General features: G+C 49.1%; 1 protein-coding gene across 2 annotated transcripts in view; it reads right to left on the reverse strand.

Annotated features, from left to right (window-relative positions):
• Nucleotides 1-300: 300 nt before the first annotated feature.
• The window catches only part of SPTBN1 (spectrin beta, non-erythrocytic 1), a 196,467-nt gene continuing 171,564 nt past the window's right edge, over nt 301-25,203 (reverse strand). For both annotated transcript variants that reach the window (XM_030877218.3, XM_030877220.2), the window contains exons 21-36: nt 24,565-24,789; nt 23,849-23,938; nt 23,396-23,674; nt 22,607-22,737; nt 21,203-21,407; nt 20,445-20,819; nt 16,557-16,801; nt 15,289-15,427; nt 14,223-14,307; nt 12,216-12,412; nt 10,966-11,078; nt 10,187-10,250; nt 5,647-5,885; nt 4,017-4,190; nt 2,457-2,499; nt 301-1,630 (exon numbers count right to left, since the gene is read on the reverse strand). In XM_030877218.3, coding sequence (XP_030733078.1) covers nt 1,412-1,630; nt 2,457-2,499; nt 4,017-4,190; nt 5,647-5,885; nt 10,187-10,250; nt 10,966-11,078; nt 12,216-12,412; nt 14,223-14,307; nt 15,289-15,427; nt 16,557-16,801; nt 20,445-20,819; nt 21,203-21,407; nt 22,607-22,737; nt 23,396-23,674; nt 23,849-23,938; nt 24,565-24,789 — 2,823 coding nt within the window. In that variant the 3' untranslated portion in view covers nt 301-1,411. The remainder of the gene's footprint in view (nt 1,631-2,456; nt 2,500-4,016; nt 4,191-5,646; nt 5,886-10,186; nt 10,251-10,965; nt 11,079-12,215; nt 12,413-14,222; nt 14,308-15,288; nt 15,428-16,556; nt 16,802-20,444; nt 20,820-21,202; nt 21,408-22,606; nt 22,738-23,395; nt 23,675-23,848; nt 23,939-24,564; nt 24,790-25,203) is intronic.

The following is a 25,203-nucleotide window of genomic DNA, read 5'->3' on the forward strand; positions in this document are numbered from 1 at the left end:
CATCTCTGGCCACTTACTGAAAACGTTTTCTAACCCTTGCCTCAGAGCTCAGGTTTAGCGAGCTCTCTGGTAACTTTTTTATACATAGAAGATAAAATCTGGATGTAGAGCTGCAAAACATTCCATATTTATTACTCCGTTTATTGTAACTTTCAAAGCTGGGGTACCAGACACGCACAAGAATGCAAAATAGGAACCCAGATGGACGGTCTAATGTTTCCCGTTTGCTATTTCTCACTTTGCAAATTCCCTACATGGCGTGCACGCAAGGAGAGAAAAAACAACAATTACCCACCGTGCTAGATTTAAAAGCTTTTAATGACATAGCATATATTTAACAGATAGGGCAAAAGTCGAGAGGTACAGGTCATAACAACTGAGCACCGGGCCTGAGTGACCACCTCCCTGCTCAGGCCCAGCCTCTGGAGTTCATTCCTATCAATGCCATTTTGATTGTGCAGTAAGATGAAAATTTGTCATTACAATCGTTACAGTGACAGAGAAATGCACACTATGTATCAAATAGCAAGGTAATGAAGCAAATTATAACACAGTGTGGCAACGCACAAGCAAGTAACCATTAGGGTAACAGGACTTTGTCCAGTAAATGCTTCAGTTCCACTTGTACACTTACCAATGATTTAAAGGGTTTATTATACATCTAGTTTTATTATACTTTGTACTAGAATTATCTCAAACATACAATATAATGTATTTCAGCAAAAAAAAAAAAAAATTGAAGTTGAAATTACAGATTATTTAAAACAGTATCAGTTTTCTATTCCTTCTTGGATCCTGACATTCTTAACCGTCGTCCAGGCTGATGCAGAAGAGCCGCATGTCGTGTGTTAGTAAGTGATGCCAGATACAAACGGTTTGGTCTGTAGAGTTAACAATGGGGCTGCACTGTGGCTGCAGCGAGATCATAATACACAATCTGTTTATTCCAGGTTAGACCCAGCACTTCTAATAGTCAAGACTCAAGGTAACCACTGGAAGTAAATGGAAGAGAATGGTGTTGGGAAGTTGGTACATTTTGTCTGTGGTGAGCACAGGACGTACTGTTTAAGCACCGCTGCCTTGCATACCAACAGCACTAGAGGCGGGTTATTTCCAACACAGCCTCACAAAATTGAGGAACCGTTTAAATATTGAGATCTAATCTATATAATTTCGTTAAAAAAAATCTGGTCTTCCCTCTGCACCTCAAGCTTTTTTGTAACTTGGAGATAAAGTGTTTAGGTGTATTTTCCCCTTCCCACCCCCCGAGAAATGCTCTATAAATTAAAAGAAAAAAATCAACCACATTGAGGAACATTTAGGCACAGAGAGTAATGTGTTGGTTCTGAGCTTGCATGCTGGAATTTCACTGAAAAGGTTAAGAGAAGGGCAGGAGGTGACGGAAAGGAGTTCACTTCTTTTTGCCAAAAAGGCTGAACCTCTTTTCTTTGTCTTTCTCTTTGTCCTTCTCCCGTTTGCCGGGACTGGACTCGCTGGTGATGGTGACAACGCTGGTGGGCAAGGTCTGAGCCCGGCTGGATGCTGGCGTGCTCTGGGTGCTGGCAGACACCTCGTGTTTATCGGAGGAGATGGCAGAGGAGATGGCCTGGATCCATGTGTTCATTTCCTCCTGGATGAAGGAGGGGACACAGGTGAGACTCAACTAGGAGGGACGGGCATGAGATGCTCTCGGTCCACCTGGGTGACCGTGTGAGCCTCTGTGGGCTGGAAGGCTTGGGAACAGTGTGTCTGCCTGAGAGGGGAAAGCAGTTCCCAAACGAACCTCTGCTTTGTCAGGACAGTAGTGAACATGATTGAACGCTCACCAGAATTCGGTTTACGGTACCTGAAGGTCCCCACTCTAGTATGTGGCCCTACAAACGTGGACGAGCTGGAAAGACTGGTCTACAGTAGGGTGTCAGGTCCCACCCTAGAAGATGCTTTTTCTTTTCCTTTTTTAAACTGAAATATATTTGACACATAACATTGTATAAATTTAACAGAAGTTGCTTTTTTCGAATTTAAAGCCCTGCATACGTGTTGTTTTCCCATCGGCTGACCCTCTCTCCTCTCAAGGAGGAGCACAGCCATGCAATGGTTGGTTAAAGGCAGTGGGGTGCAGTGGGTACAACGGGGAGGCTCCTGACTGGGCTGCAGGATCCACACCCAGTCCTGGGACCTGCTCCCTGTGCTTCACCCACAGTTCTCCTCCGCGGACTTCAAGGGACCCTGCACTAGGTCTCCTGCTGCGGCGGGAGGGCAGTGAGATGACATTCACCGCCTCTGAGAGATACAGGAGAACTGAACACCTGCCAGCGTTCATGACCGTGGAGGCCAGAGGCCAGAAGCCACCACTGGATCATGACTTATGTGAAGAACATCGTAAATAAAGCTCATCGGGCCACCAACACTTGCAAACGTCTAAGTATCTGAAAAAATGAAACTTAGAAACTTACATCGTCTTTGGCTTGGAAGAGGTACTCATTGCCGTCATTTAGTCTGTAATTTGAAGGAAGAAACTCAGTCACGATATAACTTAAGGAAGAAAAAAGAAAAAAAATCCCCCAACTCTCACGTGGGATACAAGCAGGCCGCGGGAATCACACCAGAAATGCCTGTGGGAACCCTGCACACGTCGCCCACTGTGCCGGGGGCCTGCACAGGCCCAGCAGCCGCGCCCCGGGGCATCAAGAAGTCATATAATTGGGCCAATATGCACAGGTAATGTGGGTGTTTCAATCACTGGAAGGATTCAAAAAGCTCCGAACATGTCAACACCTGGATCTGTTGTGGCAAAGACCACTGGGGATGACTGATCACTGCTCTAAACTGAACGCAGAAGAAAGCTCTTTAAAACCCACGGGCCCTCCTGAAATTCTGCCACTGGACTTACATCCCCCACATTAACAAACACCAGGCTTTCTGAACTGACACCTAGAAAAGTTCTTCTAGACTTCTCTTCTCATACACCTCTCAGAACAAAAGAAACTGCCCTGGCCGGGCTATCGCTGTGACACGGAGAGGACGCTGGCTGGGAGGGCCCCTCCTTCTCTGCTGCATCGAGAGGAAGCTGGTGTTGCCGGTGCAGAGGAGGTAAATGCCCTCTGCCGATATCCCGACGCTCTGAAGCTGCATCAAGGAAGTACAAAGTGGGCGTGCAGCCAGGGTGGGTGCCAGGCTGGCCACGCCTGGTCTTACAGCGTGTAAAGCGTCCCAGGTCCCTGGGGCCTGCCTCCAGTGCCCGTCCAGGCTCAAGGAATCACCCCATTTGAACTGCTCTCGTTTGTGGTCCTTGGCCTCGTCCAGCTGGCATGAGGCTCACGTGTAACTGAGGACCAAAGTTTGCTTTTCAAATCCCAAAGCAACAGATGAAGTTAGTATCAGACTAAGTATCGTCCTAACCACTAACATGTTTACTTTTCATGCTTTTAAAAGAAAAACAGGTTTTTCCTGCCCATTTCCAAGTACAAGCCGAACTTCAGAGCTTGGATCCACTCTGTTGGGAGTCGTATGTGTTGTACAGGGTAGAGACATTTGGAACTGAATGGTTCCAGAGGCATCTGGAACATCCGCCGGGTGAGTCAGGGGAGCACAGGGCCCCTCCCGCCCCTTCCTGTTTGTCTCCACCTGGCTCCGGGATGACTCACTTGACCCATCTCCAGATAAGTCATGAGCTAAGAACAGCATCTCCTGCGTCTGGATTAGCTGCAAAGACGGGGAAACTATTTTTCTAAGCTCCCCTTAAACTGTGAAATGTGACTAGCTCACCTTGTCTCAGGAAACACTAAGTTCCAGCTTATAAAAAGGAAAGTTCCTTTTCTTCCATGTTCAGTTGTGCCGTTAATCGGCCACAGAGCCCAGAGATCCTAACCAAGACGTGTGCCTATCCAGTTTGTCACTTTGTTGGTGATTTTTTAAACAGCAGAGGAGGGGAATCAACCGATCACAGCATCTATCTAAGAGAACCAACCCCCAGAGTGAAAATAAACACACACCCACTCTCTGGCAACGCTCACCTTAGCTTGAACACGTGTTTCTTCTTTTTGTAATCAAGGGCCACTTCACAGATGGCTTCTTTCAAACTCACAGGGACCTCGCTGTGGTAGGGAATTCCGGAAGCAGCTGTCTTTGCATCTTTGTAGAAACCCATTTCTTGGTTATTTATGACACAGTAAACATTGTGCCAGGACCTGAGTAGTAAAGAAAGGAGTTTCAAGTTTCTGCCCCACACTCCCTTCAAGAACTAAGGGTCTGATTAACACGAAAATGATCCTCGCACAACACGGCATGATCCCCTGTTAAAAAAGCCCTTCCTAAATCCTGCTAAAAATACGCAATGGAACAAAATTCCTCTGTGGACTCCCAAGACAAGACACGTACTGCTAGTGGCAGGTTTTTTGTTTTGTTCTGTTTTGTTTCGCGGTACGCGGGCCTCTCACTGTTGTGGCCTCTCCCGTTGCGGAGCACAGGCTCCGGACGCACAGGCTCAGCGGCCATGGCTCACGGGCCCAGCCGGTCTGCGGCATGTGGGATCTTCCCGGACCGGGGCACGAACCCGCGTCCCCTGCATCGGCAGGCGGACTCTCAACCACTGCGCCACCAGGGAAGCCCTAGTGGCAGGTTTTTGAGGGCCACTTCTCACTCTGAGTTTGAAGAAAACCACAGTGCCCTCTTTCATTACATAAAGGTACTCTTGGCTCTGACGGGAAAGACTTTTGCTGGTGTTTGGTACACTCTTGTGGTAACAGGGTACAGGCCAAGCTCCCTACTGGAAACATGCCTGTCCTTAGGCAGCTCTTCCACCTCAGCTTCATTCTGTAATGAAGTGGCCTGGCAACGTGACAGGGAGGGGGAGGCAGACCCAGGGCCACTAGCACTTACGGTACACTGGCTGAATTAGAATAAGGTAGCCTTTCCCCCCAGGGTACAGCAAACTGTCCTAATATACCGCTTTTATTAGAACAAGACACTTTACTGCCACCTGCCTGTATTAACAAATAAATCTATAATGTCCCCAATGTGGATGGCAGCTCTTAGATGGGATTCCCTTGTACAGTGTACAACCTGTACAACCGTACATGGTGGTCCCAGGCAGTTTAGTTTACTGGTTAAGCACACGGGCTGTGGCATCAGATGAGTTTTACCCTAGCTGTGCCATTTACTAGGAAGCTACACTGAGTGAGCTTTCTTAACCTCCCAGAGCCTCAGTTTCTTCATTTGTAAAATGGAGATAATACAAGTAGGGCTACTGAGAGATAATGAATATAAAGACTGATATGGAGATAAGGTAGGGGAAATGGTGAATGTCTTAAAACATCCCACAGGAGGGAAACCACAGTGAAATCATTTCACTCTAGGGAAGACTCCCCCACCTCAATCTAGCGATATTCCTTCTCAGGAGGAACTACTAAGGCCTCTTTTGGCTGTTCCCACACACACACACGTAACTCTTCCTTCTCTCGGTGAATAAAAAAGCACTCTACTGCCGCTTCCCAACGTCAGTCCCGAGAAGGATATAACGCCTGGGAAGCTACAGAACAAATCAACCACATAAACACACACTCCCCTTTCGATCAGGAGTGGCCCACCCCCAGCTCTTAATGGGCCGGCTCCCCCCCGGGACCGCCTCAGCCTCTGTGCTGTTACCTGCTTGAGGCCTTCTTATTGTGGGCCTCCCACTCGTGCTTCCGATTCAGGAAGCCTTCCATCTGGGCCAAAGGCGTCTCCTGGGTCCTGGCCGGCAAGGTGGCAGCACTCTGGGCCGGGAGGGCAGTCTTGGCTTTGCGCTCGGAGGTGGGAGAGGGGATGGGGCTGGACTCTTTCGAGCTTGTCCTCTGTTCTGCAGCGCCATTGACCATTTCGCTCGTGTCCACCGTTTCTGCCATCTAGGGACAGTGGAGAGGCCGTTCAGCTAACCCTGTGAGCCCCCGGGGTGACCACATACGCTCTGACTCGCACACGTGGCTGTGTATAAATGCCTGGCACAGATCGAGGCAGTACAGTAAAACCGTTGCACATCCCACAAAGCCAGCGGGACACCAAGGACATTAGAAGGTGGGAATGGATTAATACCCGCCCGTTTCCGGGGAAATGAGAAAAGCGAAATGCCAGGATGAGTTTTACTGCACTCTGTTCCTCTGATCAATCCATTTTCTCTAATAGAACTCAGATCATTTCCTCTTATGGTTACTTTAAAACAAAAGGACAACAGTTAACAATCACACATATTAAATATGAGAGAGTGGACGTTATACAGCAGCCACCTTACAACCAAGGACGCCACCAGAAGGGCTGGAAGTTGAAGCGAAAGGGCATTCACAAACAGATGGATAGACAACTCTATCAGAACTACACGGCATTCCCCCAAAGTCAGACAAGAAAGACCTTTGGTTTCTGAAAATGCTCTCCGGCTCTCCTCCCACCACCCCTCGACACATCGTCATAAACACATGCAGAAATTAGGACGGCAATCATGCATTTCACATCTACCATCCCCGTTAGACTTTGGAACTTAAGAGCTGGAAGGAAATGAGGCAAGTCAACGAACATCAATTTAACCACATCTGCCGAAGTTGTATCGTGAGTGGGTTGTAGTTTGTGTTAAAGGAGCTGGAAAAGCCAATCACAGTCACTCAACACCACACGGCTATTTACCCCCAAACAAAGACAGAACCAGGGCCTTCCCCATCACGTGTTGGTTGATCACGGTGCCTTGCTGCACTGAGACGAGAAAGCCCAGACAGCCAGGCTTCCAGCGGCTCTGACCCTTCAGGCTGGAGACGTCTTCGGGAGCTGTTCCTTCCCAAGCTCACTTATACTGTAACCCTCATGGCTTTCCGGCTTGGGAAATGCAGTAGGGTCTCCATTCATTATCGCTTTCAGCCTGTGTGCCATCAACTGTGTACCATGAACTGAAGCGGCCCCTGGCTTGGTACACCCAGGGCGTGGGATTAGCGAGTTACTAAAGCTGGGTGTGGCTGACGCTTTAGTGGATTACAGACAACCTGCACCCTTCGTACACGGACAAACACGGAGGTGTCAACGGCACGCTCATTAGATACGTCCCCCACCTCTGCTGCCCAGAACCACGTGACAGCAAAATTAGCAGCGACAGCCTCAACAGGATCAGTGGGAGACTGGCCACCACCACTTGAACATCCGATATGTCAACTCTCAGGAACTGGGATGTCTCCGTTGGGCCTTATCTAAGTGGTGGGCTGGGAGTCAACTTTATACTCTGTCTATACAAACTATTACTGTCAGCAGCGGGGTTTAAGGTAAGACTAGAGGCTATGCACTTGAAGGGTGTTTGTGATTAGAACCCTTTATCCACACAGCAACGTGGAAAAAGGATTCTTAGGGCAGAATGGCCTAGGGAGGAGATGCATGGTGATTATCCTGGCCTTGCAAGTGACGGCCTGTCGACCAGTGCTTATAAGGAGTAGGCCACTTAAATATCTCTCTTGCCTTTCCCTTTGAAAGGAGAGACAAAGGGGAAATAGTAACCAAAAAAACAAAGCCCCCGAGTCAAAAGTGAGTGAGTGGATTTTAAGGCTGACACATCTGTTCTAGTGTGAGATTTCAGGAAACTTCTGGTTGGGAGGAAGTATGAGATCGGTCTGGAAGGCCTGTGCCAGGCATGAGTCCAGGGAGACATGGGGTTAGTGTCTATAGAAACCAGGTTAAACAAAAAAAAATTAGTGCTGCAGGTGTGACTCAAAAACTGCTAGTGACAGCAGTGACCTGGATAGAGGAACGTTTACTGGAAAAAGGCTAAAATTTATCATACTTGGTCCAACTTCAAGGTAGGTGACAGCCAGGGGAAGCCCCTTCTGGGGGACATTCTGCAGCAAAAATTTTTTTCTTTAGAGTTAGAAGGAAAGAGAAAACCCCAAACCAGTAGGCAGAGATAATTAATGTTTATGCAAATGAATCACTAACCAAGAAAACAAGGAAAATAAAAGGAACAAAATGAATTTTAATGGACATGTGCTTAAGCATGCCAACAGACAACACGCCACTAGAGACAAACATCAAAAGCAAATCGTAGTGCTGTGACCAAACAGTGGGTACATGTGGATACACCCCTACCCCCACCCCACGTTGCTTCTCTTTAGCGATTAGTGGCTGCGTACACCTGAGATACTTCAGTCAGGAGGTGAACGTAAATGCAACGTGACAACTAGTAGCACAAGGAACACCTGATTGGTTTTCTAAGTGCAAGAAGCAACACTACCTTCAAGTTCATTAACTTGAGTCTCTGCACCGTAACTCAGAAGAACGAAAAGAACTTTTCTTCTTCTGATACAATCCAATTTCAATTAAAACTCTGTCTGGCAAGCTACAATTAAAAAATCTAGATAAAAATAGGCATGAGAACAAACGCCGAAAGCATCACAGCACTCCTTTCTTTCCTGTGTGCTTATGTGGCTTTGTTTTGTTTTGTTTTGTTTTTGGTCTTCTGAATACGAAAGGCATAAAATTGGGTATTAGCCCTCATGATACAAAATTTAAACATATATATATGGACACATCACATATATACATATAGATCAATGACACATATCATTTGGAGCCAGTTAACACATGTCAGGGCTCCCTAATCACCAAAGATGAAGCAGTAGTTTCTTTTCTAAAATGAATTTTGGTGAGTTTGAAGGCAGAGACCCAATAATGGTGCATACTACTCCCAGAACATAAGAAGCTTGGCATCTATCTATATACCCATCTACGGTCGCAAGTAGATAGATATGTACATAGAAATGAGGAAAAAACAAACAAGATGCTATATGATGTTATCCTGACAAAAGAAAAAAAAAAGACATGCATCATGAAAAGACAAATTAGACTTAACTCATGGAGAACACATATCAAAACAGGTTTTCTGATTCCACTAACATCTAAATATGGCAAATGAGCAAGTGAATGTCTCACAAGGCTTTGATGTAATATGGACTTGGTTTGGTGAATAGAATTTCATTAAAACATTTTCAAATCCCTGCTGGTGGTCTGATAAATGTCACCCTAAACGACTCTTTATTAGAGAGCTTCACAGAAGGACTTAGGAAAACGAAAAATGAATCAGAAGATCTATACGAGACATACTACAGAGACGCTGAAGGACTTCTGGAGCCTGGAGGCAGGCAACAGCTCCTGGGGGGGTTCCCCCAAGTGCGTCGTTCAAGTAATCAGGGTGAACCAGAATGGCTTTTGTTCCATTTGTTTGCAAAATTTAAACAGTTTGACACCCTGAAGTCATCAACTGAACGGAGAGGCGTGGAGAAGTCTGGTAGGCAGGCTTCCCCAACGGGCCGAGAAGCGCTGCCACACTTGCCACATCCCATGTTCCGGCGGTGCCGACAGTGACCCAGACAGAGGCGGTGGCAGCAGTCAGTGGGCCCCTGACTCCTGAGGCCGGCTGCATTATCTGCTGCAAGCGAGCCTACAATTCTCGGTTCAGGACTTGGCAGAAAAAAATAAAGAGAGGACCTGGTTTGTAAAAAAGTAATAAATGATCTGAGGGTCTCAAAACTGTTCAGATTCTGCACCTAAAGTTTAAAAAAAACCTTCCCAAGTAGATTCAACCTTTTTTTTTTTTTATCATTTTCAATAAATGAATGTATCCTTCATGGAATGTTACACAGCTGACTCTAGGTTTTAATCTTAGTACTGGAAGTCTCCCTCCTCAATTCCTAGTAAACTACTGCAGGTTAATAACTCTGTAAAGGGGGCTACGTATAGTGCAGGACTGCACCCTGTTAGTATAGCTGGATGTGTCATACCTGTCAGATTCTAGTTTTCTTCTTCATTTTGCTGTAATCTCATTTAATTTCAATTACTCACGTAAGGCTTTCGCTGCAAAATCTTAATAAAGTAAAAAGCTCACGATAAATAAACAAAAAATACGTATGTTGCTTTCAGGCAACTGAGCATCCATCAGTTAAAAAACTCAAATAAACATGAATTAAACGCAAACAAATAGGAAACCAAGGAAGGCTATGAATTAAGTAAAATTTTTAACACTGTGGGTGAAGTGGAAGCCAAAAGGTCAAACCAACAGGATTTGGAAAGAGTGGTTCTTGACAAATGGTAGTGAACTTCACAGTCCAGACCACGGCTGGTCACTGGCTGTCCGTCTGCTATTAAAGTTTTTGTAGTTTTGGTAGGTTTGAGAGCGGTAACTAACCCGTGGAGATCCCTGTTCAGCCGGCAAACCATTCTGGGAAACTTGCTCTCCTTTTGAAGCATCCCTGTTGGGGAAGGGGGAGAAAGAAGACAGAGGAGAGAAGAGGAGGAAAGGGGGAAGGAGGGAGGGGAGAGGGGAAGAAAAGAGGAGGAGAGAGAGAAGAAGATGGGGGAGAACACAAGTCAACTTCATTAGAGCCCTTCTCTCAGGAAAACATATGCAGCCCTCTTTCACATGACGTGATTTCTTTCTAAAAACTCTTTGTTTCAAATTGACTCTAGATAGAGAGAGTAAGACCACAGGCATCCCTACCCATAAAGGTGGCATTCAGGGTTGTCATGGAGCTTGGACCCCAGCAAAATAATCAGCCTTTCAGAAATACAGAGTAATTTCTGCCCTTCGTGTCAAAGTCACCCAGAACTTTCAGAAAGCATCACCACCCAGTCACTGGCCTGAAATCTGGGTAGTTCACTCCATCCATTTACTCATGTGGAAATTCTAAGTGTGTGTGTGTGTGTGTGTGTGTGTGTGTGTACACACACGTGTGCACAGCAGAGATGGTTGCTGTCGACATTCCACTCCCGCTGCCAACATTGCAGTGTGACTGTGGACAAGTCACTCTCCTCAAATGTTACCCAGGGGTGACCGTACGGAGTCTCAGTAGTCTTCAGAAGTGACTAACAGGAAGGGCACATCAGCAGGGGCTTAGAAAGTGTGCTCCCTAAACCTCTCTTGTCACTGAAGCTGAGACTGAAGTGGGCGGGCTGCCCGTGACTCACCACTGCTGCTGGGACTCGGTCTCCTCGGAAACCTTCGAGCTCGGCTCAGGAGAAGGCGGCCGCCTCTTCCTCTCCTCTTCCTCTTGCTGTCTGCGCACTTCCAGTAGCTCCAACTGAGGGAGAACACGCTGATGTGTGGCAGAACCCCAAACTCTACCTCTTTTAAGGAGAGGGCTCCAGGCAAACCCTCCCGTCTGAGTGGTCTACGCTGGATCACGCGGGACAACCAGAAGCTCTGACATCCTAAGCAAAATCTCGTTAAGGTGACAGGAACTGCAGCTACAACCCAGAACCACAGGAAACAGAGGCCTGAGTGATGAAACAGATCCATTCTACGGGATGGCAGAAGCCCTGCGAGTTGTGTGTGCCCCTGGGATAGCGGGTTTAGTTTCTAAACGAACTCTGCAGCTCTCAACTTTGCTGAGGAAGAAAGCACCTGAGCATGAGGGTCTGTGCTGGACTTCTCATCAGAGGTCAGACCAACACCACTGAGTCAGAGCTGCAATAATTCCCACAGAGGCTTCTTATGCTGTGGTAGGGATTCAGGTTCAGCCAAACCTCAATAACACGTTAATAAAAGCCAGGAGACAAAAAAAAAAAAAAAGCCAGGAGACAGACTAACTGGAACTAAGCCATTTCATGAGCAATGTATGCATGTACCCAAAGTATTCCGTTTTAACACACATGTGTCCAGGTACATTTCAGATGCCCACGACTGTAGAAATCGGGAAGCACACCATAAAGAATCAGCTTTCCACCAGGAGTGCAAGTGTCTTGGGAGAGAAAAGACCAGTTGAGCAAGGCCTGTCCTGAGGCCTTTATTTTGGCAGAAGAGATTATCAGGACTGGGGAGAGTTTTCAGTGGTCTAAGATCGAGCTACTAGTGCTTGACGGGAATTCTAATCCTGAAATCGGAAGAAAACTGTAAGGCTATGCTCCCTAGAAACCACGGCTTCTATGAGGTACAGGAAGAAAAGCAGATCAAAAGAGAAAAGCAAATCCCAATCGATCAATCCCCAGACAGGAAGTGACCACAGACCTAGGTGCCCAGGAAGTGGTGGTTGAGGGGGCAGGAGCCCCGGACCATCTCCCCACGTTCTGTACCAAGAGAAACACCAACTCCAGGAAGATCCTTACTGCTTTTAAAATCAGAGCGATGGCCTGAGCTCCCTAGCCTAGGAGGTGAGCAGGAAGGAGAGGCTGCCCACGGGAACCAAGGCAGAGCACCCCGGCTCCCAGGGCCCACTTACTGTCGTCAGCCTTTCCAGGGCGGAGAACCTCTCGTCCCAGGTCGCTGCAGACTTTTCAAAAGCCTCGTGGCGCTTGATGAGCTTCTCCACCTCGTCCACGCTCTGGCCTATTTCTCGGCTGGACAGGTAGGGCTCCTGTCCGAGCAGCCAGGCCTCGGCCACACTGGCGTCCCTTGAGAACTGATGGACCTCCAAGACTGCACAGGGAGCCAAGAGTGAGTGTGGGGGCAGGGTGACTCGGGAGCTCAGGGAGGTGCTGCCCTCTGCTGGCAGCTGCCGGCACAACCAGCTTACAGTCCAGTCTAGATCTGCGCTGTGCCCATAAACGTCATGTGAGCCTCACGTGTACAGCTGTAACCTTCCCAGCAGCCACATTCAAAACAGGTGAAGCTGATTTCGAATGCATAATTTAGACAACCTGATATAGCTGTTATTTCAACACCTAATCAGTATAAAAATTAACTGAGTTGTGTTACATCTTTTTTTTTCTCCTGTCTTTGAAACCTGACACGTGTTTTATAGTTGGAGCACATCTTAATTTCGACCAGCCATGTTGCAAGTTCTGAAGAGCCCCATGTGGGCCGTGGCTACTATATGGCCATGCAGGGCCAGGAGGTATGCTCTGCTCACTCAGCCCTACTTCAGTGAGGTAAGCCCCAGAGCCCTGAAGAATTCACAATTTACATATAACCAGGTTACTCTGATGGGACAGCCATTCACCAATCACCCTCTCTGGGGTGGCAGTGCCATGTTTTACTTTGGGGGGTTGAGAGGCAGGGAAGGATCTGGAAGCAGTAGGGAAAGTAGGGACAGTATGGGCTAAGGCTTCTGCTTTATTCATTCTATTCCTCCACACGTGAGGAAACGCAGCATGACCTCCACCCACTGCAGCTGTGAGAAGGCAGGCCAGACCTCAGCTCTGCCTGCGCTGTGGCTGGCATTTTCATTATACCTTAAGCAGCAAAGGTTGGGGTCATTCAGGTAAGAAGACAACTGCGGGCAGCACTGGTGTCACCCTGGTGGCCTCCAACACGGCACAAGGAGATGCCCCCGCTGCTCGAGAAACTTGTCACCTCATCAGGAATGCCCAGCATGCAACCTGGTGCCTAGCTCACAGTGGAGTGTAATCTGGGTTTTGCTGAACTGAACTGAACTGAACCTGCCCTGGGGGCTGGCAAAATTTACAGACCAAACCCTCATCCAAAGGATGATCAAAAGTGGGATTTCTTTTTCAGAAGAATTGAGATGCCTCCACTAGGTCTCTTATACACCGTTCAGAAAAGGCCCCTTGGATTCTGCTTCTAGAAAGCACTCCTGGTGCCTGAGAATAAGGTTATAATATAATATAAGGACAGAGCCCGGAGCCCCAAACACAGAATGGCAAAGTACGGTAAATAATGCTTCAGTTGGGCTACCCCTGCAGTTCATACCAATCATAAATGCTCTTCCTGATACTGTATATTATGGACTCTGTGTTAGCTCACATATTCCTTTATAAAATGAGATTAAAAATAGGATCTACCTCAGAGGGTTATTGTGGGAAGTCAATAAAGAAAAACATATAAAACACTTAGAATAATGCCCGGTTCACTGCAAAATCTTTATGGTTGTAAACTTTCATAAGACCTAACAAGCAAACTTTCCATCTTCTTGACTCCACAGTAACAATTCTCCTTAAAGATAACTGGCGGAGAAGGGGCTCCTGTCTGCACTCTCCCAGAGGGATGCCACATCCTGTCGTCCCCATACTGTTCCTACACACTCAGACCCCACTCACAACACTGAGGCCAATCATGAGATGAAAGATAATGACTATGTCACAGGGAACTACTTAAAAATACTTATTAGCATGAAATGGTGAAACAGGATATTAAAAAAGCAGCATTCAGAAAGACTCCAAAAATCATTAAGGGATAACATCATATCAAGTCAATTAAAGCAGGTAAATAAACTGGCTTGCTTTCAGTGGGGACCCAAAAAGAACAGAGAGATTAGGTACATCCTTACTCAGTCTTAACCATTCCCATCGGTCTTCCCACTTGTCAATCATTTCTTTCCTCTTTTCCGTCAACTGCAGTAACTTCTCCTTGATCTGTGAGAAAAGAGGACCCCAAGGACATCTTAATAGAGTAGATCACATCCTCCTAGTCTGACCCTTGATGGGCCACATTGCGGTACGCGGGCCTCTCACTGTTGTGGCCTCTCCCGCCGCGGAGCACAGGCTCCGGACGTGCAGGCCCAGCGCCCACGGCTCACGGGCCCAGCCGCTCCGCAGCATGTGGGACCCTCCCGGACCGGGGCACGAACCCGTGTCCGCTGCATCGGCAGGTGGACTCTCAACCACTGCGCCACCAGGGAAGCCCAAGAAAAACACTTTTTATGTAGAGACCACCACTAAGGCAGGAAAGCTCTAAGGACTGCTCAGTTTATCTGCGTACTGGGAGAGGAGAGAAAAGCATGGCGACGTTCCTTCCAGAAGGGGCTGGGAGGAAGGCCGGGCTCCACCCAAAGCTGCTCTGTCGTGAGGAGGCCAACAATGCACTGAGCCCCCTCCAGACTCCGGGGCTCCCTGTGGCGAACACACTCAAGTTAAGAGCGGGGGCCGGCGAGAGGGGCAAAGCCCTGAGCTCTCGGAGGCCTCACACTGATAACCACTCCCCTCTGTGTCACCAGCATCCCAACTCGACTTAGCAACCACCCACTAAAGAGCAAACAGATCTAGGGCACAGGTGACAGAGAAGGGGTGACACCTTCTAGAACTGATGGAGGAGGTGAGAAAGGACGAACCCTTGACCAGAGGCCCTCAAAAATTGTCTTCGGTGCCATGGATTGATTGGCTCTATACCTAGAGACTTGCCTGTCTCATTCTACACATACAGGAAAGAAGCAAGGAGTTCTGAAACACAGGTAAGTGTGTGCGTACGTGTGTGTGAATGTAAGCATAGATTTCTCTGTGTGTGTGTCTATATATGCCCCCCCACACATACACACACGCTCACAAGAGTGAGTCACTTTACATCTGAACACCAGCTGCGCTCACCACAGGGGCCCCAAAGCGTAAGCGGCATCCTACCTCCTCTGATGCATAGTGCTTCCTCGCCAGCAGCGATTTCCCAAGTTCAATGCAGGTAGTGAAACTGTCATTACGAGCATCGATTTCTGCTTTGATACCTTGATGATTATTCATTAATAGTTCAACAGAGGACACATCCCTAAAATTACACAAATAATACTTCCTTTAGGAGACCAAGCTTTTCAAACAAATGTGTAGGTTTCAAAACACGTAATTAATTTGAAGGAAACTGGCGGCACAGTATCTGATTCACAGTTTGAGCGCAGGCTGGGTCACTGAGCTGCAGCGCAACGATGGTGTAACTCAGGCACAGCTTCACAACCTAACACTGAGAATAAGGCTACTTTTATTTTTGTGTGTGCGCTGAAACAATTTTTCTAGGTGGAGACTAGAAAAACCACTGGATCTCTGTTCAACCTTTTACTCTGAAATGCACCTCAGACTCTTCAAGAAGGTACAGAGGCAGTCACAGGTGTCCCCAGTTGTACCCCAGTGAGTTAGCTGCCGAAGGTTCAGGACATGTGTGTTTTAAAGAGCAGCAAATACTGTCTCCTTATTTAGACATGAAGACACACAGAGCAGGAACCAGCCAAGCAATCAGCGACTGGCAGAGCTGTGAGAACGTCTCATCCATCAAAACCGACTGACTGGAGAGTCCGGACCTAAGGAAACACAACTGCTTCATGTATGTAACAACCGTATTTCTTCTTTTGGAGCACAGCCCATCTCTCAGGTACGGTGAGGGCTGGAGCCGGCAGGGGTGAACAGGAGGCTGTCTATGTGCCTGCTTGTGCACCCACGAGCTCCTCTTCACCGCTTTGCATGAAACGTGGCCAAAGAGAAGACACAGAACAAATACTAAATACGAATCCCGAGACGCCATTAAAGCAGATGCTAGTGTAAGAGGCACCTTTGGTAATATGTCTGAAAAGGGATAGAGTGGGTTTTGATCTGACAGACATAGAAAAAGAACTCAGAAAAGCCATCTCATTCCAGCGGTGAGGTAGAGCTAGTCCGGTCCCAGGTATGCGGCTGCTTTGAGGCATGAGGCCCACAGATGAGAGCAGGAGGGCCTGGGTGAGCGTGGACCCAGGGGGACAGGGTCGGGGAGAAATGGCGAGGGCTCCACAGGGCTCGACTACACCGGGCCCCTCGTTCCCTGACAACCGTGTGCAGGAGACAAGTGGCTCCCCCCAAAACCCCTCCCCGCCCCCGCTCTGGCCTCAAAGCTCTGGGGCAGGGCCCAGCCGGGAGGCCGGCAGCATTACCGTGGCTTCTCCTGGGCTTCGATCTGCCGGATGACATCCTCCATCCACAGCATGAGGTCGCGCACCATGCTGAAGAAGCGGAACTTGTCCCCCGTGTCCACCAGCCGCACCCTGCGGCCCTCGCAGGCGTCCAGCAGGGCCTTCCAGGCTTCCAGGACCTCGTTCTCCCGCTTCTGGATGTCCTCGGCCTTGTCGCCCGCATAGGCTGCCTGGAGGCGGGCTGCATCCTCCTGCAGCTGTCTCACCTGTGAAGCCGCCAGGAGACGAGACGGGTCGGAGCTGGGCCTCTGCGCCACCACCCGGCCTCCCACTCCCCCTCTGCACACTATTCTGCCTTCGCGCTGATGGGAGCCCTGGTCGGGAAAGGTCCCCGGAGGTGGCCCAGGATGTGAAGACGGCACAGAAACACACGGTATGCACCCAGATACAGTAAAGGATAAACACCTAATCTGCTCCTGCATGGTACCGACGGTGTCTCTGTAAAATCAGGAATGAGAGACTGCCATCAGGAACTCCTGTGGAAACACCTTTTCCATTAGCTACGTGATGCTGCTGCTGAAAACAATGTACGCATCACCGGTAAGAGCTCCCACAACGGCACTTTCCAACGTGAAAAACAAAAAGCAGCATTTAATGCAGTTGAAAATGCTGATGCCAAAGAAGGGAAAATCTTAACCAGCCAAACACTTCAATAAAAACTCTGGAGAGCAAGAAATGCCCGTGAGCCTTATGAAAATATGCTACGTGGAGATACTGTAATTTGTCATCTCCTAGTTGGCAAAAATTCAAGCTTGATGATGTATATATGTCAGTGAGCTGATTCACTGCTGACGGGACAAAAGGTTACAGCTCCTGCAGAAAGGTGCAGGCAGTACCCACCAAACTCATAAATGCATGTGCCTTTTGATTTCATGATTCCACTTGGGGGAATTTATCCTACATATACGCTTGCACTTTTAGGAAATGAAATACACATAAGGTCATTTATTGCACCAATGTCTGTAAGTGCAGAAGACTGAAAATAAAAATATCTGTTCGTCCAGGAGGGACTGGTTAAATTACACTGGCACAGTCATACAGGAGGCTCCCATGCAGTCATGAAAAAGAATGCGGAAGGGCTCTGTGTACTCATATGAGAAGTACGCCAAGATGACGGCTATGTAGAGAAGGCAAAGCACAGAGAGTGTACATAATATCAATACTTTCTGTGTAAAAAGAGGGAAAAAAACAAGAAAAGGCTTTCACCCTCTTGTTGGGGGCGAGGGTGGTGGTGGAGGGCAGATACACCTTTACAAGAGAAACTAATAACCGTGGCTTATTTTGTATTCAAAAATTTCCATCTCTTATGTTTTATATAAAGTACGTGTTAGTAATGCCATACTCGTGCACAACATCTAATTTAAAATATACGTGTATGGGGAGCGCACACTCAATCTTCATTTACTGATCAAAGTCTGAAGACAATAGACATCCTGAATGATAGCAGCCTTCAGATGTCCGTGAGGGGAGTTATGTGGAGAAACATCACGGTGGGGGGGATGGACACTGGGGCTTGCGGGGAGGTGTACCGACCCCGATCACTCAAAAGGCTCTAGGTGGTGGTAGGTAAGGAAAACAGATTTCTGCAAGAGATGCAAAGAAGAATCAATGGGGTTTGGTTTCCCTGGTGATTTGATTTCCGTATCCTAAGAGACTTTTGGAAACATTCTTTAAATATGGCTCAGGTATTAACTCAAATCACGATAAGCAAGTTCCTAGGAAATTATTTGAAAAGCTTATCTCCTATATGACTAACCAAATCTTTCCAAACAAGTTAAAAAAAAAAAAAAGTTTCCTGGATCTCTAGCTGTTTTTAATTTGTTCTCACAACAACAAACAAGGTAGACGAGGAGAGCGAAAGCAGAAATTCCCGCTAGAATTAACTACTGCTTTGAGGAGTCACTGCAGACCATCATCAGGTTCCCTCATGTCCACTGTTCCCGCACTGAATAGAGGATGGCGGCGGGTCAGGCTGGCATTAAGAGTAAAGCAGCCAAGGAGGAAACGCCATCGGCTTCTGGAGCCTGCACCGAGAGCCCTCCCTTCTGCTCTAACTGCAGGAGGGGCATGCATACTTTTGTGGCTGAAATGGCCTGGCCCAGCGGGTATGGTGAGGTGCAGACTATCAGGCTTGATGGAACAGATTCCTGCCCTGGACGTTCCTGGACTCTCAGTGGGCTCTCCTGCATCTCTCTGAGCCTCACAAAGTGAAGGGATTTAATGAATCAAAAAATGAAGGAGCAACTCTACCATCTCTGGAGTCTCCTGAAGTTCTAAAAGTAAATGATTTTACAGGTGCAGAGGAAAGACCTGCTGCTAATAAGGCTTCCAGGCATTCCAGAAGTTCTCTCAAGCTTTTTAAAAACTGTAACAATACACACTGCAATCCTTAAAGCATCAGGGAACCGAAGCTTAGGAAGGAAATTAAAACTTGCAGCGATACAGCGTGACAGGCTCAATTCAAGCCAGGGTCGGCCCTTCTCTGGTGGCCACGCTCTAACTGCACGTGCATGTCAGATTGCATGGTTCAGGATCCTTACACGCTCACCTGGTGCTCCAGGACCTTACACGCAGTGAGAGCCACTGAACAGGAAGCTGACAAGCTTTGGAATGGAGAATCCGCCAGCCGTGGAGGAAAGGCCGGAAACCCGCACAATGCATGGGGGGCGCTTTTAAATTCTGCCTGATGCAGACCCTCAGCCACTCCACAAATCTCTTACATATTCCCTCCACACCTTCTACCTCCAAGGATGGAAAAGGGGAAGCCACTTAACGTGAATGGAGCCCCAGCTGTGCGCTACCTTTGCTTTTAGAAGGGGCAAATTCAGGGGAAAACAACAGCAGTAAAGGTGGTCCTTCCACAGAACAAACCCCAAAGCACACCAAAGAAGGCTGGCACACTAGATCGGGGCGGGCCCACGGCAAACCTGGGCTCCCTGTTTTTATAAAGCTTTGCTGGCACACAGCCACGCCCTTCGCTTTCGGATTGTCCGTGGCTGCTTCATGCTACGATGGCGGAGATGAGTAGTTGTAACGGACTGTATGTCCCACAACACCAAAACTCTGTACTGTCTGGGCTTCTACAGAAGAAGTCTGCCAACCCCTGCAGTAGATCACTGACGTGCTTCTAAAAGGTAAAAACAAACCTCCTGATATCCTGAGGGCTGATATGTTTAAGAAAACGGACTTCTTCTCTAAGATCTTGAAATTTAAGGGAAAAGACAGATACAATTTATTTTTCATCTAACAGGCATAAGACTAAGCAGTAAACTGTGCAGGAATGAGAGTGTGAATTAGAGAGTGATTATACTACAGATCGTTACTGTTATATTGTTATCACTTTGCCAGGCAGCTCTTAAACAAAGCCTTAGTGTTAACTACTTCATAGCGGGGAGGGCAAGAGCGGGCATAGTAAAACGGTAGAGTCTTGTTTTCTCTCTTCTCCGATACATAACTCAGACTCTGGTTGATGGAAAATAATGAGGTATCATTTTGGAAATTATTCCGGATGGATATGCCAACGTAATTCAAATTCTTGTTGAGAAGGCCTAAAACTTGTAAATGTCTGTGTACGTGTCTGGGTTGTTTATTTTAATCATAAGTACTGTTCATCCAACAGTGTCTGCAAAATGTGGCACACTGAGAATGTTACGGATTGGTAAGTTCTCCCAGATGGAGCGTTACAACAGTGTGTGTGATACACGTGTGTGCACACGCATGTCCGTTTGATTTGGGCAATTCTCTGAGGCATGTTTTGCGGAGCCAAGGAATGGAGAGAGGTGCTCCGAGAGGCATAGAGACACTACGGAAAGAAGCCCTCCCACCACCGCTGGGCAGCGCCTCACCCACCTGAGTGCCCAGAGCCTGGATGTCGTGCTCAAACGTGGTGTGCATTCTCTGTAAGGTCTCTACTGTGTTCTGATCTCTCCCGAGCTCCTCGGGGAGTTTCTTGTGCTTGTCCTGGATGCGCCCAAAGATCTCCTTGGCATCATGGTAAAACTTGTGCAGTTCATAGGAGGCAGCGAGGATCTGCGTCCTCGTGTCGATGAGCTCCAGGAGGTCAGCCCAGGCTTCGTTGAGCCCGTCCTTCCACTCGGCGATGGTGGCGGCATCCGAGTGTCCAGAGTTGATGAGTTCATCTGCCATGTGATTGACCGTGTCCACGCGCTCCTGCCCAATGTTCCCTGTGTCCCGGGCGAATTCCCGGAATCGTTCTTGTAGCATCTGAAACAGGGATGCGCACCAAGAAATCAGTGAGACTACTGTGAACACTTTATTTCTTGATCACACGAATGTCCTTTGGAGAGAAATGCCTGACTTAACAGATCTCAGCTCCAAAGCCTCTTTATCAATCAGGCTTCCTCCTTGCTCACTGCCGCCGAGTAAGGCCCGGGCTCCATCTCCTCTGACCAGAGGAGGACAGGGCGCAGCAGAGAAGTTCAACAACCCCCAAGTCACCCGGTGACCAAAGTGTCAAGCTGAAACGAAACCCCGCCATCTTTGGCTCGAGTCTGGGGTGCGTTCTCTGCTCGCAGAGAGGCGCGCAAGGGGCCTTCCGCAGCCCGCGTGCGCCGCGCGGCCGCCCGGGCCCTGCCCACGGTACTTGCCGTGACGTGCTCGTAGTCCTGCCCCAGCTCGTGTGACCCTGCGACCACCTCCCTCTCGGCGATCCACTGCTCCAGGTCGTCGACCTCCCGGTTGAGCTGGAACAGCCGGTGCCTCTCGTCCAGCTTGCCCCTCCTCTCCTCAGCCAGGTCCTTGAGGCCCGCATACAGCTTGTCCACCTTGGACTGCCGCATGCTGATGCGCTCACTGTGGGGGGGGGGGGCGAGACGAGGGGGACATGTTCTTCAGGGAGCCAGTAAATGAGGGGAAATGCCAGGAGATCACGTTTTACAACATTTCTCAAAGGAAACCTCAAGTTAACCTATTTAGCCTAAAAAATAAAACTCTGAACTTTGACCTCAAGTAATGAAGAGCCAACGTGTAACAAAACACAGTGATTGAGGACAAAGGCCATCCTGGCCGTGATGACGGAGGGAGGGGAGAGAAATCAAAACACTGCACTGCTGGCTCCATATGTCAGGACTTCCTCTGACATTAGAAGTCAACCCAGGATCCGTTCTCAGGTGCCATGCTGTCGAAGGGACAGATAACATCCCCATCTGTGCACACCTTGACCTTCTCTGGGCTGCATGCTCTTCCCTGCCAGGAGGGCGGGCCCTGCGGCTCCCCTTTCCTGGGTCCTGGGGGTGCAGCATCCACCCCCTCCCTCCAGCTTCTCCCAGAATGACAGTCTTCCAGCATGAAAGCAGTTAGACAAGGACTTCTTGATGCCTGTCCTTGGGAGACGAGGAAGGCCACTTTCCTGGGAGTCCTGATCACGGACCCCTGAAGGACCCCCTGTACCAACCCAGCCACTGACCTCATCTCCAACTGGCCTCGGTTAATGCACAAAGCCGATTCTTGTCTGTCTGAGCCGTAACAGGCAGTTCCAGAGAAAGCCAAAAATGACTGCCACTGAAGTGAGCGTGTGAGCCTGGTATGTAACAGTGCAGGAGTACCACACACACTCCTTTTTCTTATTCCCGAGACATTCTCAGGACTCAATGTATAAGAGTTCAGAGGCGGCATCATTTTCTTCTCGGTACAGGCCCAATTATCCTTATCCATTGTTCTATTAAAACTAGTAATTACTTTCCTAAACTGGGTGACTTTTTAAACCCAAGGGTAGGTGCTTTTATCACCTGTATATCCATGCAAGTCAATCGGTACTTCTGACGCACGACACCAATAATCTTCTCTCAATAGGGCTTGGCCAGCAGGAGATAATCAGCCCGCAAGAGTGAGCTCCTGTAATGCAACCGTTCACCCTTCCTGTTCAGCACAGGCCTACTTGGGTCTGTTTTAAAAATGCTTCCCAAAGATCTACATTACCAGTTACTCGAAAAAGAGGCCCTGACTGGGGAGGAACTGACAAACCAGTCTCATCTTCACGGAATGGCACTCACCTTTCGGGATGGCTGTCAGCCACCAGGGCCCGGCTGGTCTTGGAGAGCTGATGCACCGTCTCCGCGTAGTCCTCCACGGCTTGTTCCAGAATCTGGTGCTTCTTCAACATGGAGACGGCGCTCTGCTCATCCTGCTTAGAGAGGGGGACGTCACAACCACAGCCGTCCCCCCGCCCCTTGACCCAAAACCCCCCGGAAGAGGTGGTGTGGCCGGAGGAAGACTTGGCAGAAAGAAAAAAAAGCCACAGGTGTGATATGGGCGCTGGAATACGGAGAGCTCCACGAGCTTCAATGTGGACTGGACTGTGGGAGCCTCTGAAAGACGGACATGAGGATGACGCAGGGTGACGAGCACCCGCTGGAGTATGAGGTAAAGCCCAGGCCAAACCAAGCGTGTCCTGGCTGGCTGAAAACCTCTCCACGGTCTAGCAGATGTAGATAACAGCATCCTGGTGAGAATACTTTCAAATGCTGCCAGACTGTCTCAAAACAAAAGCATCTAGTATATACTGTAAAAGGCAGACTTCGGAAAATTTCTATTTAAAAAAGCAGAGGGCATGGCGAATCCGGTCTTAACGACAATACCGGTATTCAGACAAGAAAACTCTGCGTCGAGGGGCAAAGAGCCAGGTTCCAGCCACCGGTATGCACCACGCTGCCCCCACGACCAAGGCGACAACGAAACGTTTCACAAGGACGTCGCCCCCAGCGGTGCACAAGCTCAGGCTCTGTGTCTGAGGCTCTCCGGCGGCAGGGGTGGGGGTAGGGGGCTCGGTCTCCCTGCCTCACCTTGGCCTTCTCCTCGGACATCATGTACAGCTCCTGCTCGCTCATCCACGCCTCGGCCTCGGCCGCGTCGAAGTAGTACTGCTGGGCCTTGTGCGCCTCCTCCAGCCGCCGGTGCCGCTTCTCCGTCTCCTCGATGAGGAGGCCCCACAGCTGCTTCAGGTCGGCCAGCCTCTGCCGGATGGCCTCGGCGTTCAGGCTGCTGTCCGTGACGATGTTCTGGCTCCTCTCAAAGATGTCGTCGATGCGGGGCTGGTGGCCCTGGATCTCCTTCTGCAGGGTCTGTGGGAGCCGGGCATACACGCCGGAGGCTCGCTAAGCCGCGGCAGCTCGCTGCTTGCGCCGCGCCTCGGGGGCCGAGGGGAAGCCGCCAGCCCTCAGGGCTGCCCCGCTCACCGCCCTGCCGCGTGGCGCCGATTTGGCGGGAGGAGCCAGCCCCCCAGCAGACACGCTTACCTGATTTTTCTTTATTAACAGCTGCACGGTCTGGAGGTTGTGGCCGTGATCCGTGGAAGTTGCCAAAGGCATCCTCTCTCCAACCCACAACTGGAAGGAAGTGTAAATAGGTGGTCAGGGCCACTCAAAGAGAACAAATATTGGATGCAAACGAGGGCAGGAGGGGAGAGCAGGGAGGCCAGCGTGAGAGAGGAAGTGTGTTCAACCCCACTGGGGGATAAACGACAAGGGCCTGCTGTACAGCACAGTGAACCATATTCAATATCCTGTGATACACCGTAATGGAAAAGAATATGAAAAAGGACATAGACACGTATAACTGAGTCACTCTGCTGTACAGCGGAAATTAACACAACATTATAAATCAACTATACTTTAATACAATTTAGAAAAAGAAAAAGAATCCCACTGGGAAGGGCGGCCTGGGGAGTCTGCCCTTCTTCTCTGATACAGGGCACGGGCCAGTCTTCCAGACCTTACTTCATCCTCAATACCGGACTCCCCGTGAGTCCTCATTATTTGTTTTTAAAACTACGGTTCGAGGGGCATTAAACCCTTGAGTTATGCTTAGAAAACCCGACAGAAAAACAGAGTTACATTTTGTGTGGATACACAGAGCAGGGCTGGGACGGCTCAGCCCACTGACGTGACCAAGGTGGGTCGGGCCCAGCAGTGAGAACACGGGCACCAGGCTGGCCAGGCAGGGAGGTACTCACGATCTCGTCCTCCACGTCCCTGTTGAACTGATGGATCTCTCTGGAGGCCAGCAGGTTCTGCTTCCTCTCATTCAGGGGCTCCAGCAGCGCCATGAACTTGGTCTGCACGGTGAGGCGCTTGCTGTCCACCTCGTCCGTGCTCTTCCCCTCCTGGCTCAGGGCCTGCGCCTGGCTCTGGAGCTCTTCGATCTCCTTCTTCCGCACCTCCATCTGATTCTCCAGCATCTGAGGGCGAAGACAGACCCACCTTCACACCCGAGACGAGGGACACACGGAGGGTGCTGTAAAATGTTCCCCTGTGGCACTGGCCACAACGGAAGACCCAAGAATATTCACTGATACAGGGGAGAGCCCAAGAAATGGTTCCGCACGGCCAGCGAACCAGCAATTAGCGCTCCACTTCGTCAGCTGATCTTTCAAAAAAAAATCCCTAGAAAGATTTTTTTTCAACTTGGGAGCAACTGTCAAGTTTACCCAGGAACTTAGGAGGCAAATGACAGGGGAAACAAGAATTAATTATGGGGAAAGGAAAGGACAGCCTTCATCTGCCTGTTCAGAAGCCATAACGACGTTGGAAACCAGCTGAACCCCCAGGAAGGAGTCAGGTCTTCTGCTTCCAGTTCTTTTAGGCCAGAAGGA

Source organism: Globicephala melas, chromosome 12 (assembly GCF_963455315.2).
Source record: "Globicephala melas chromosome 12, mGloMel1.2, whole genome shotgun sequence".
Taxonomy (NCBI): Eukaryota; Metazoa; Chordata; class Mammalia; order Artiodactyla; family Delphinidae; genus Globicephala; species Globicephala melas.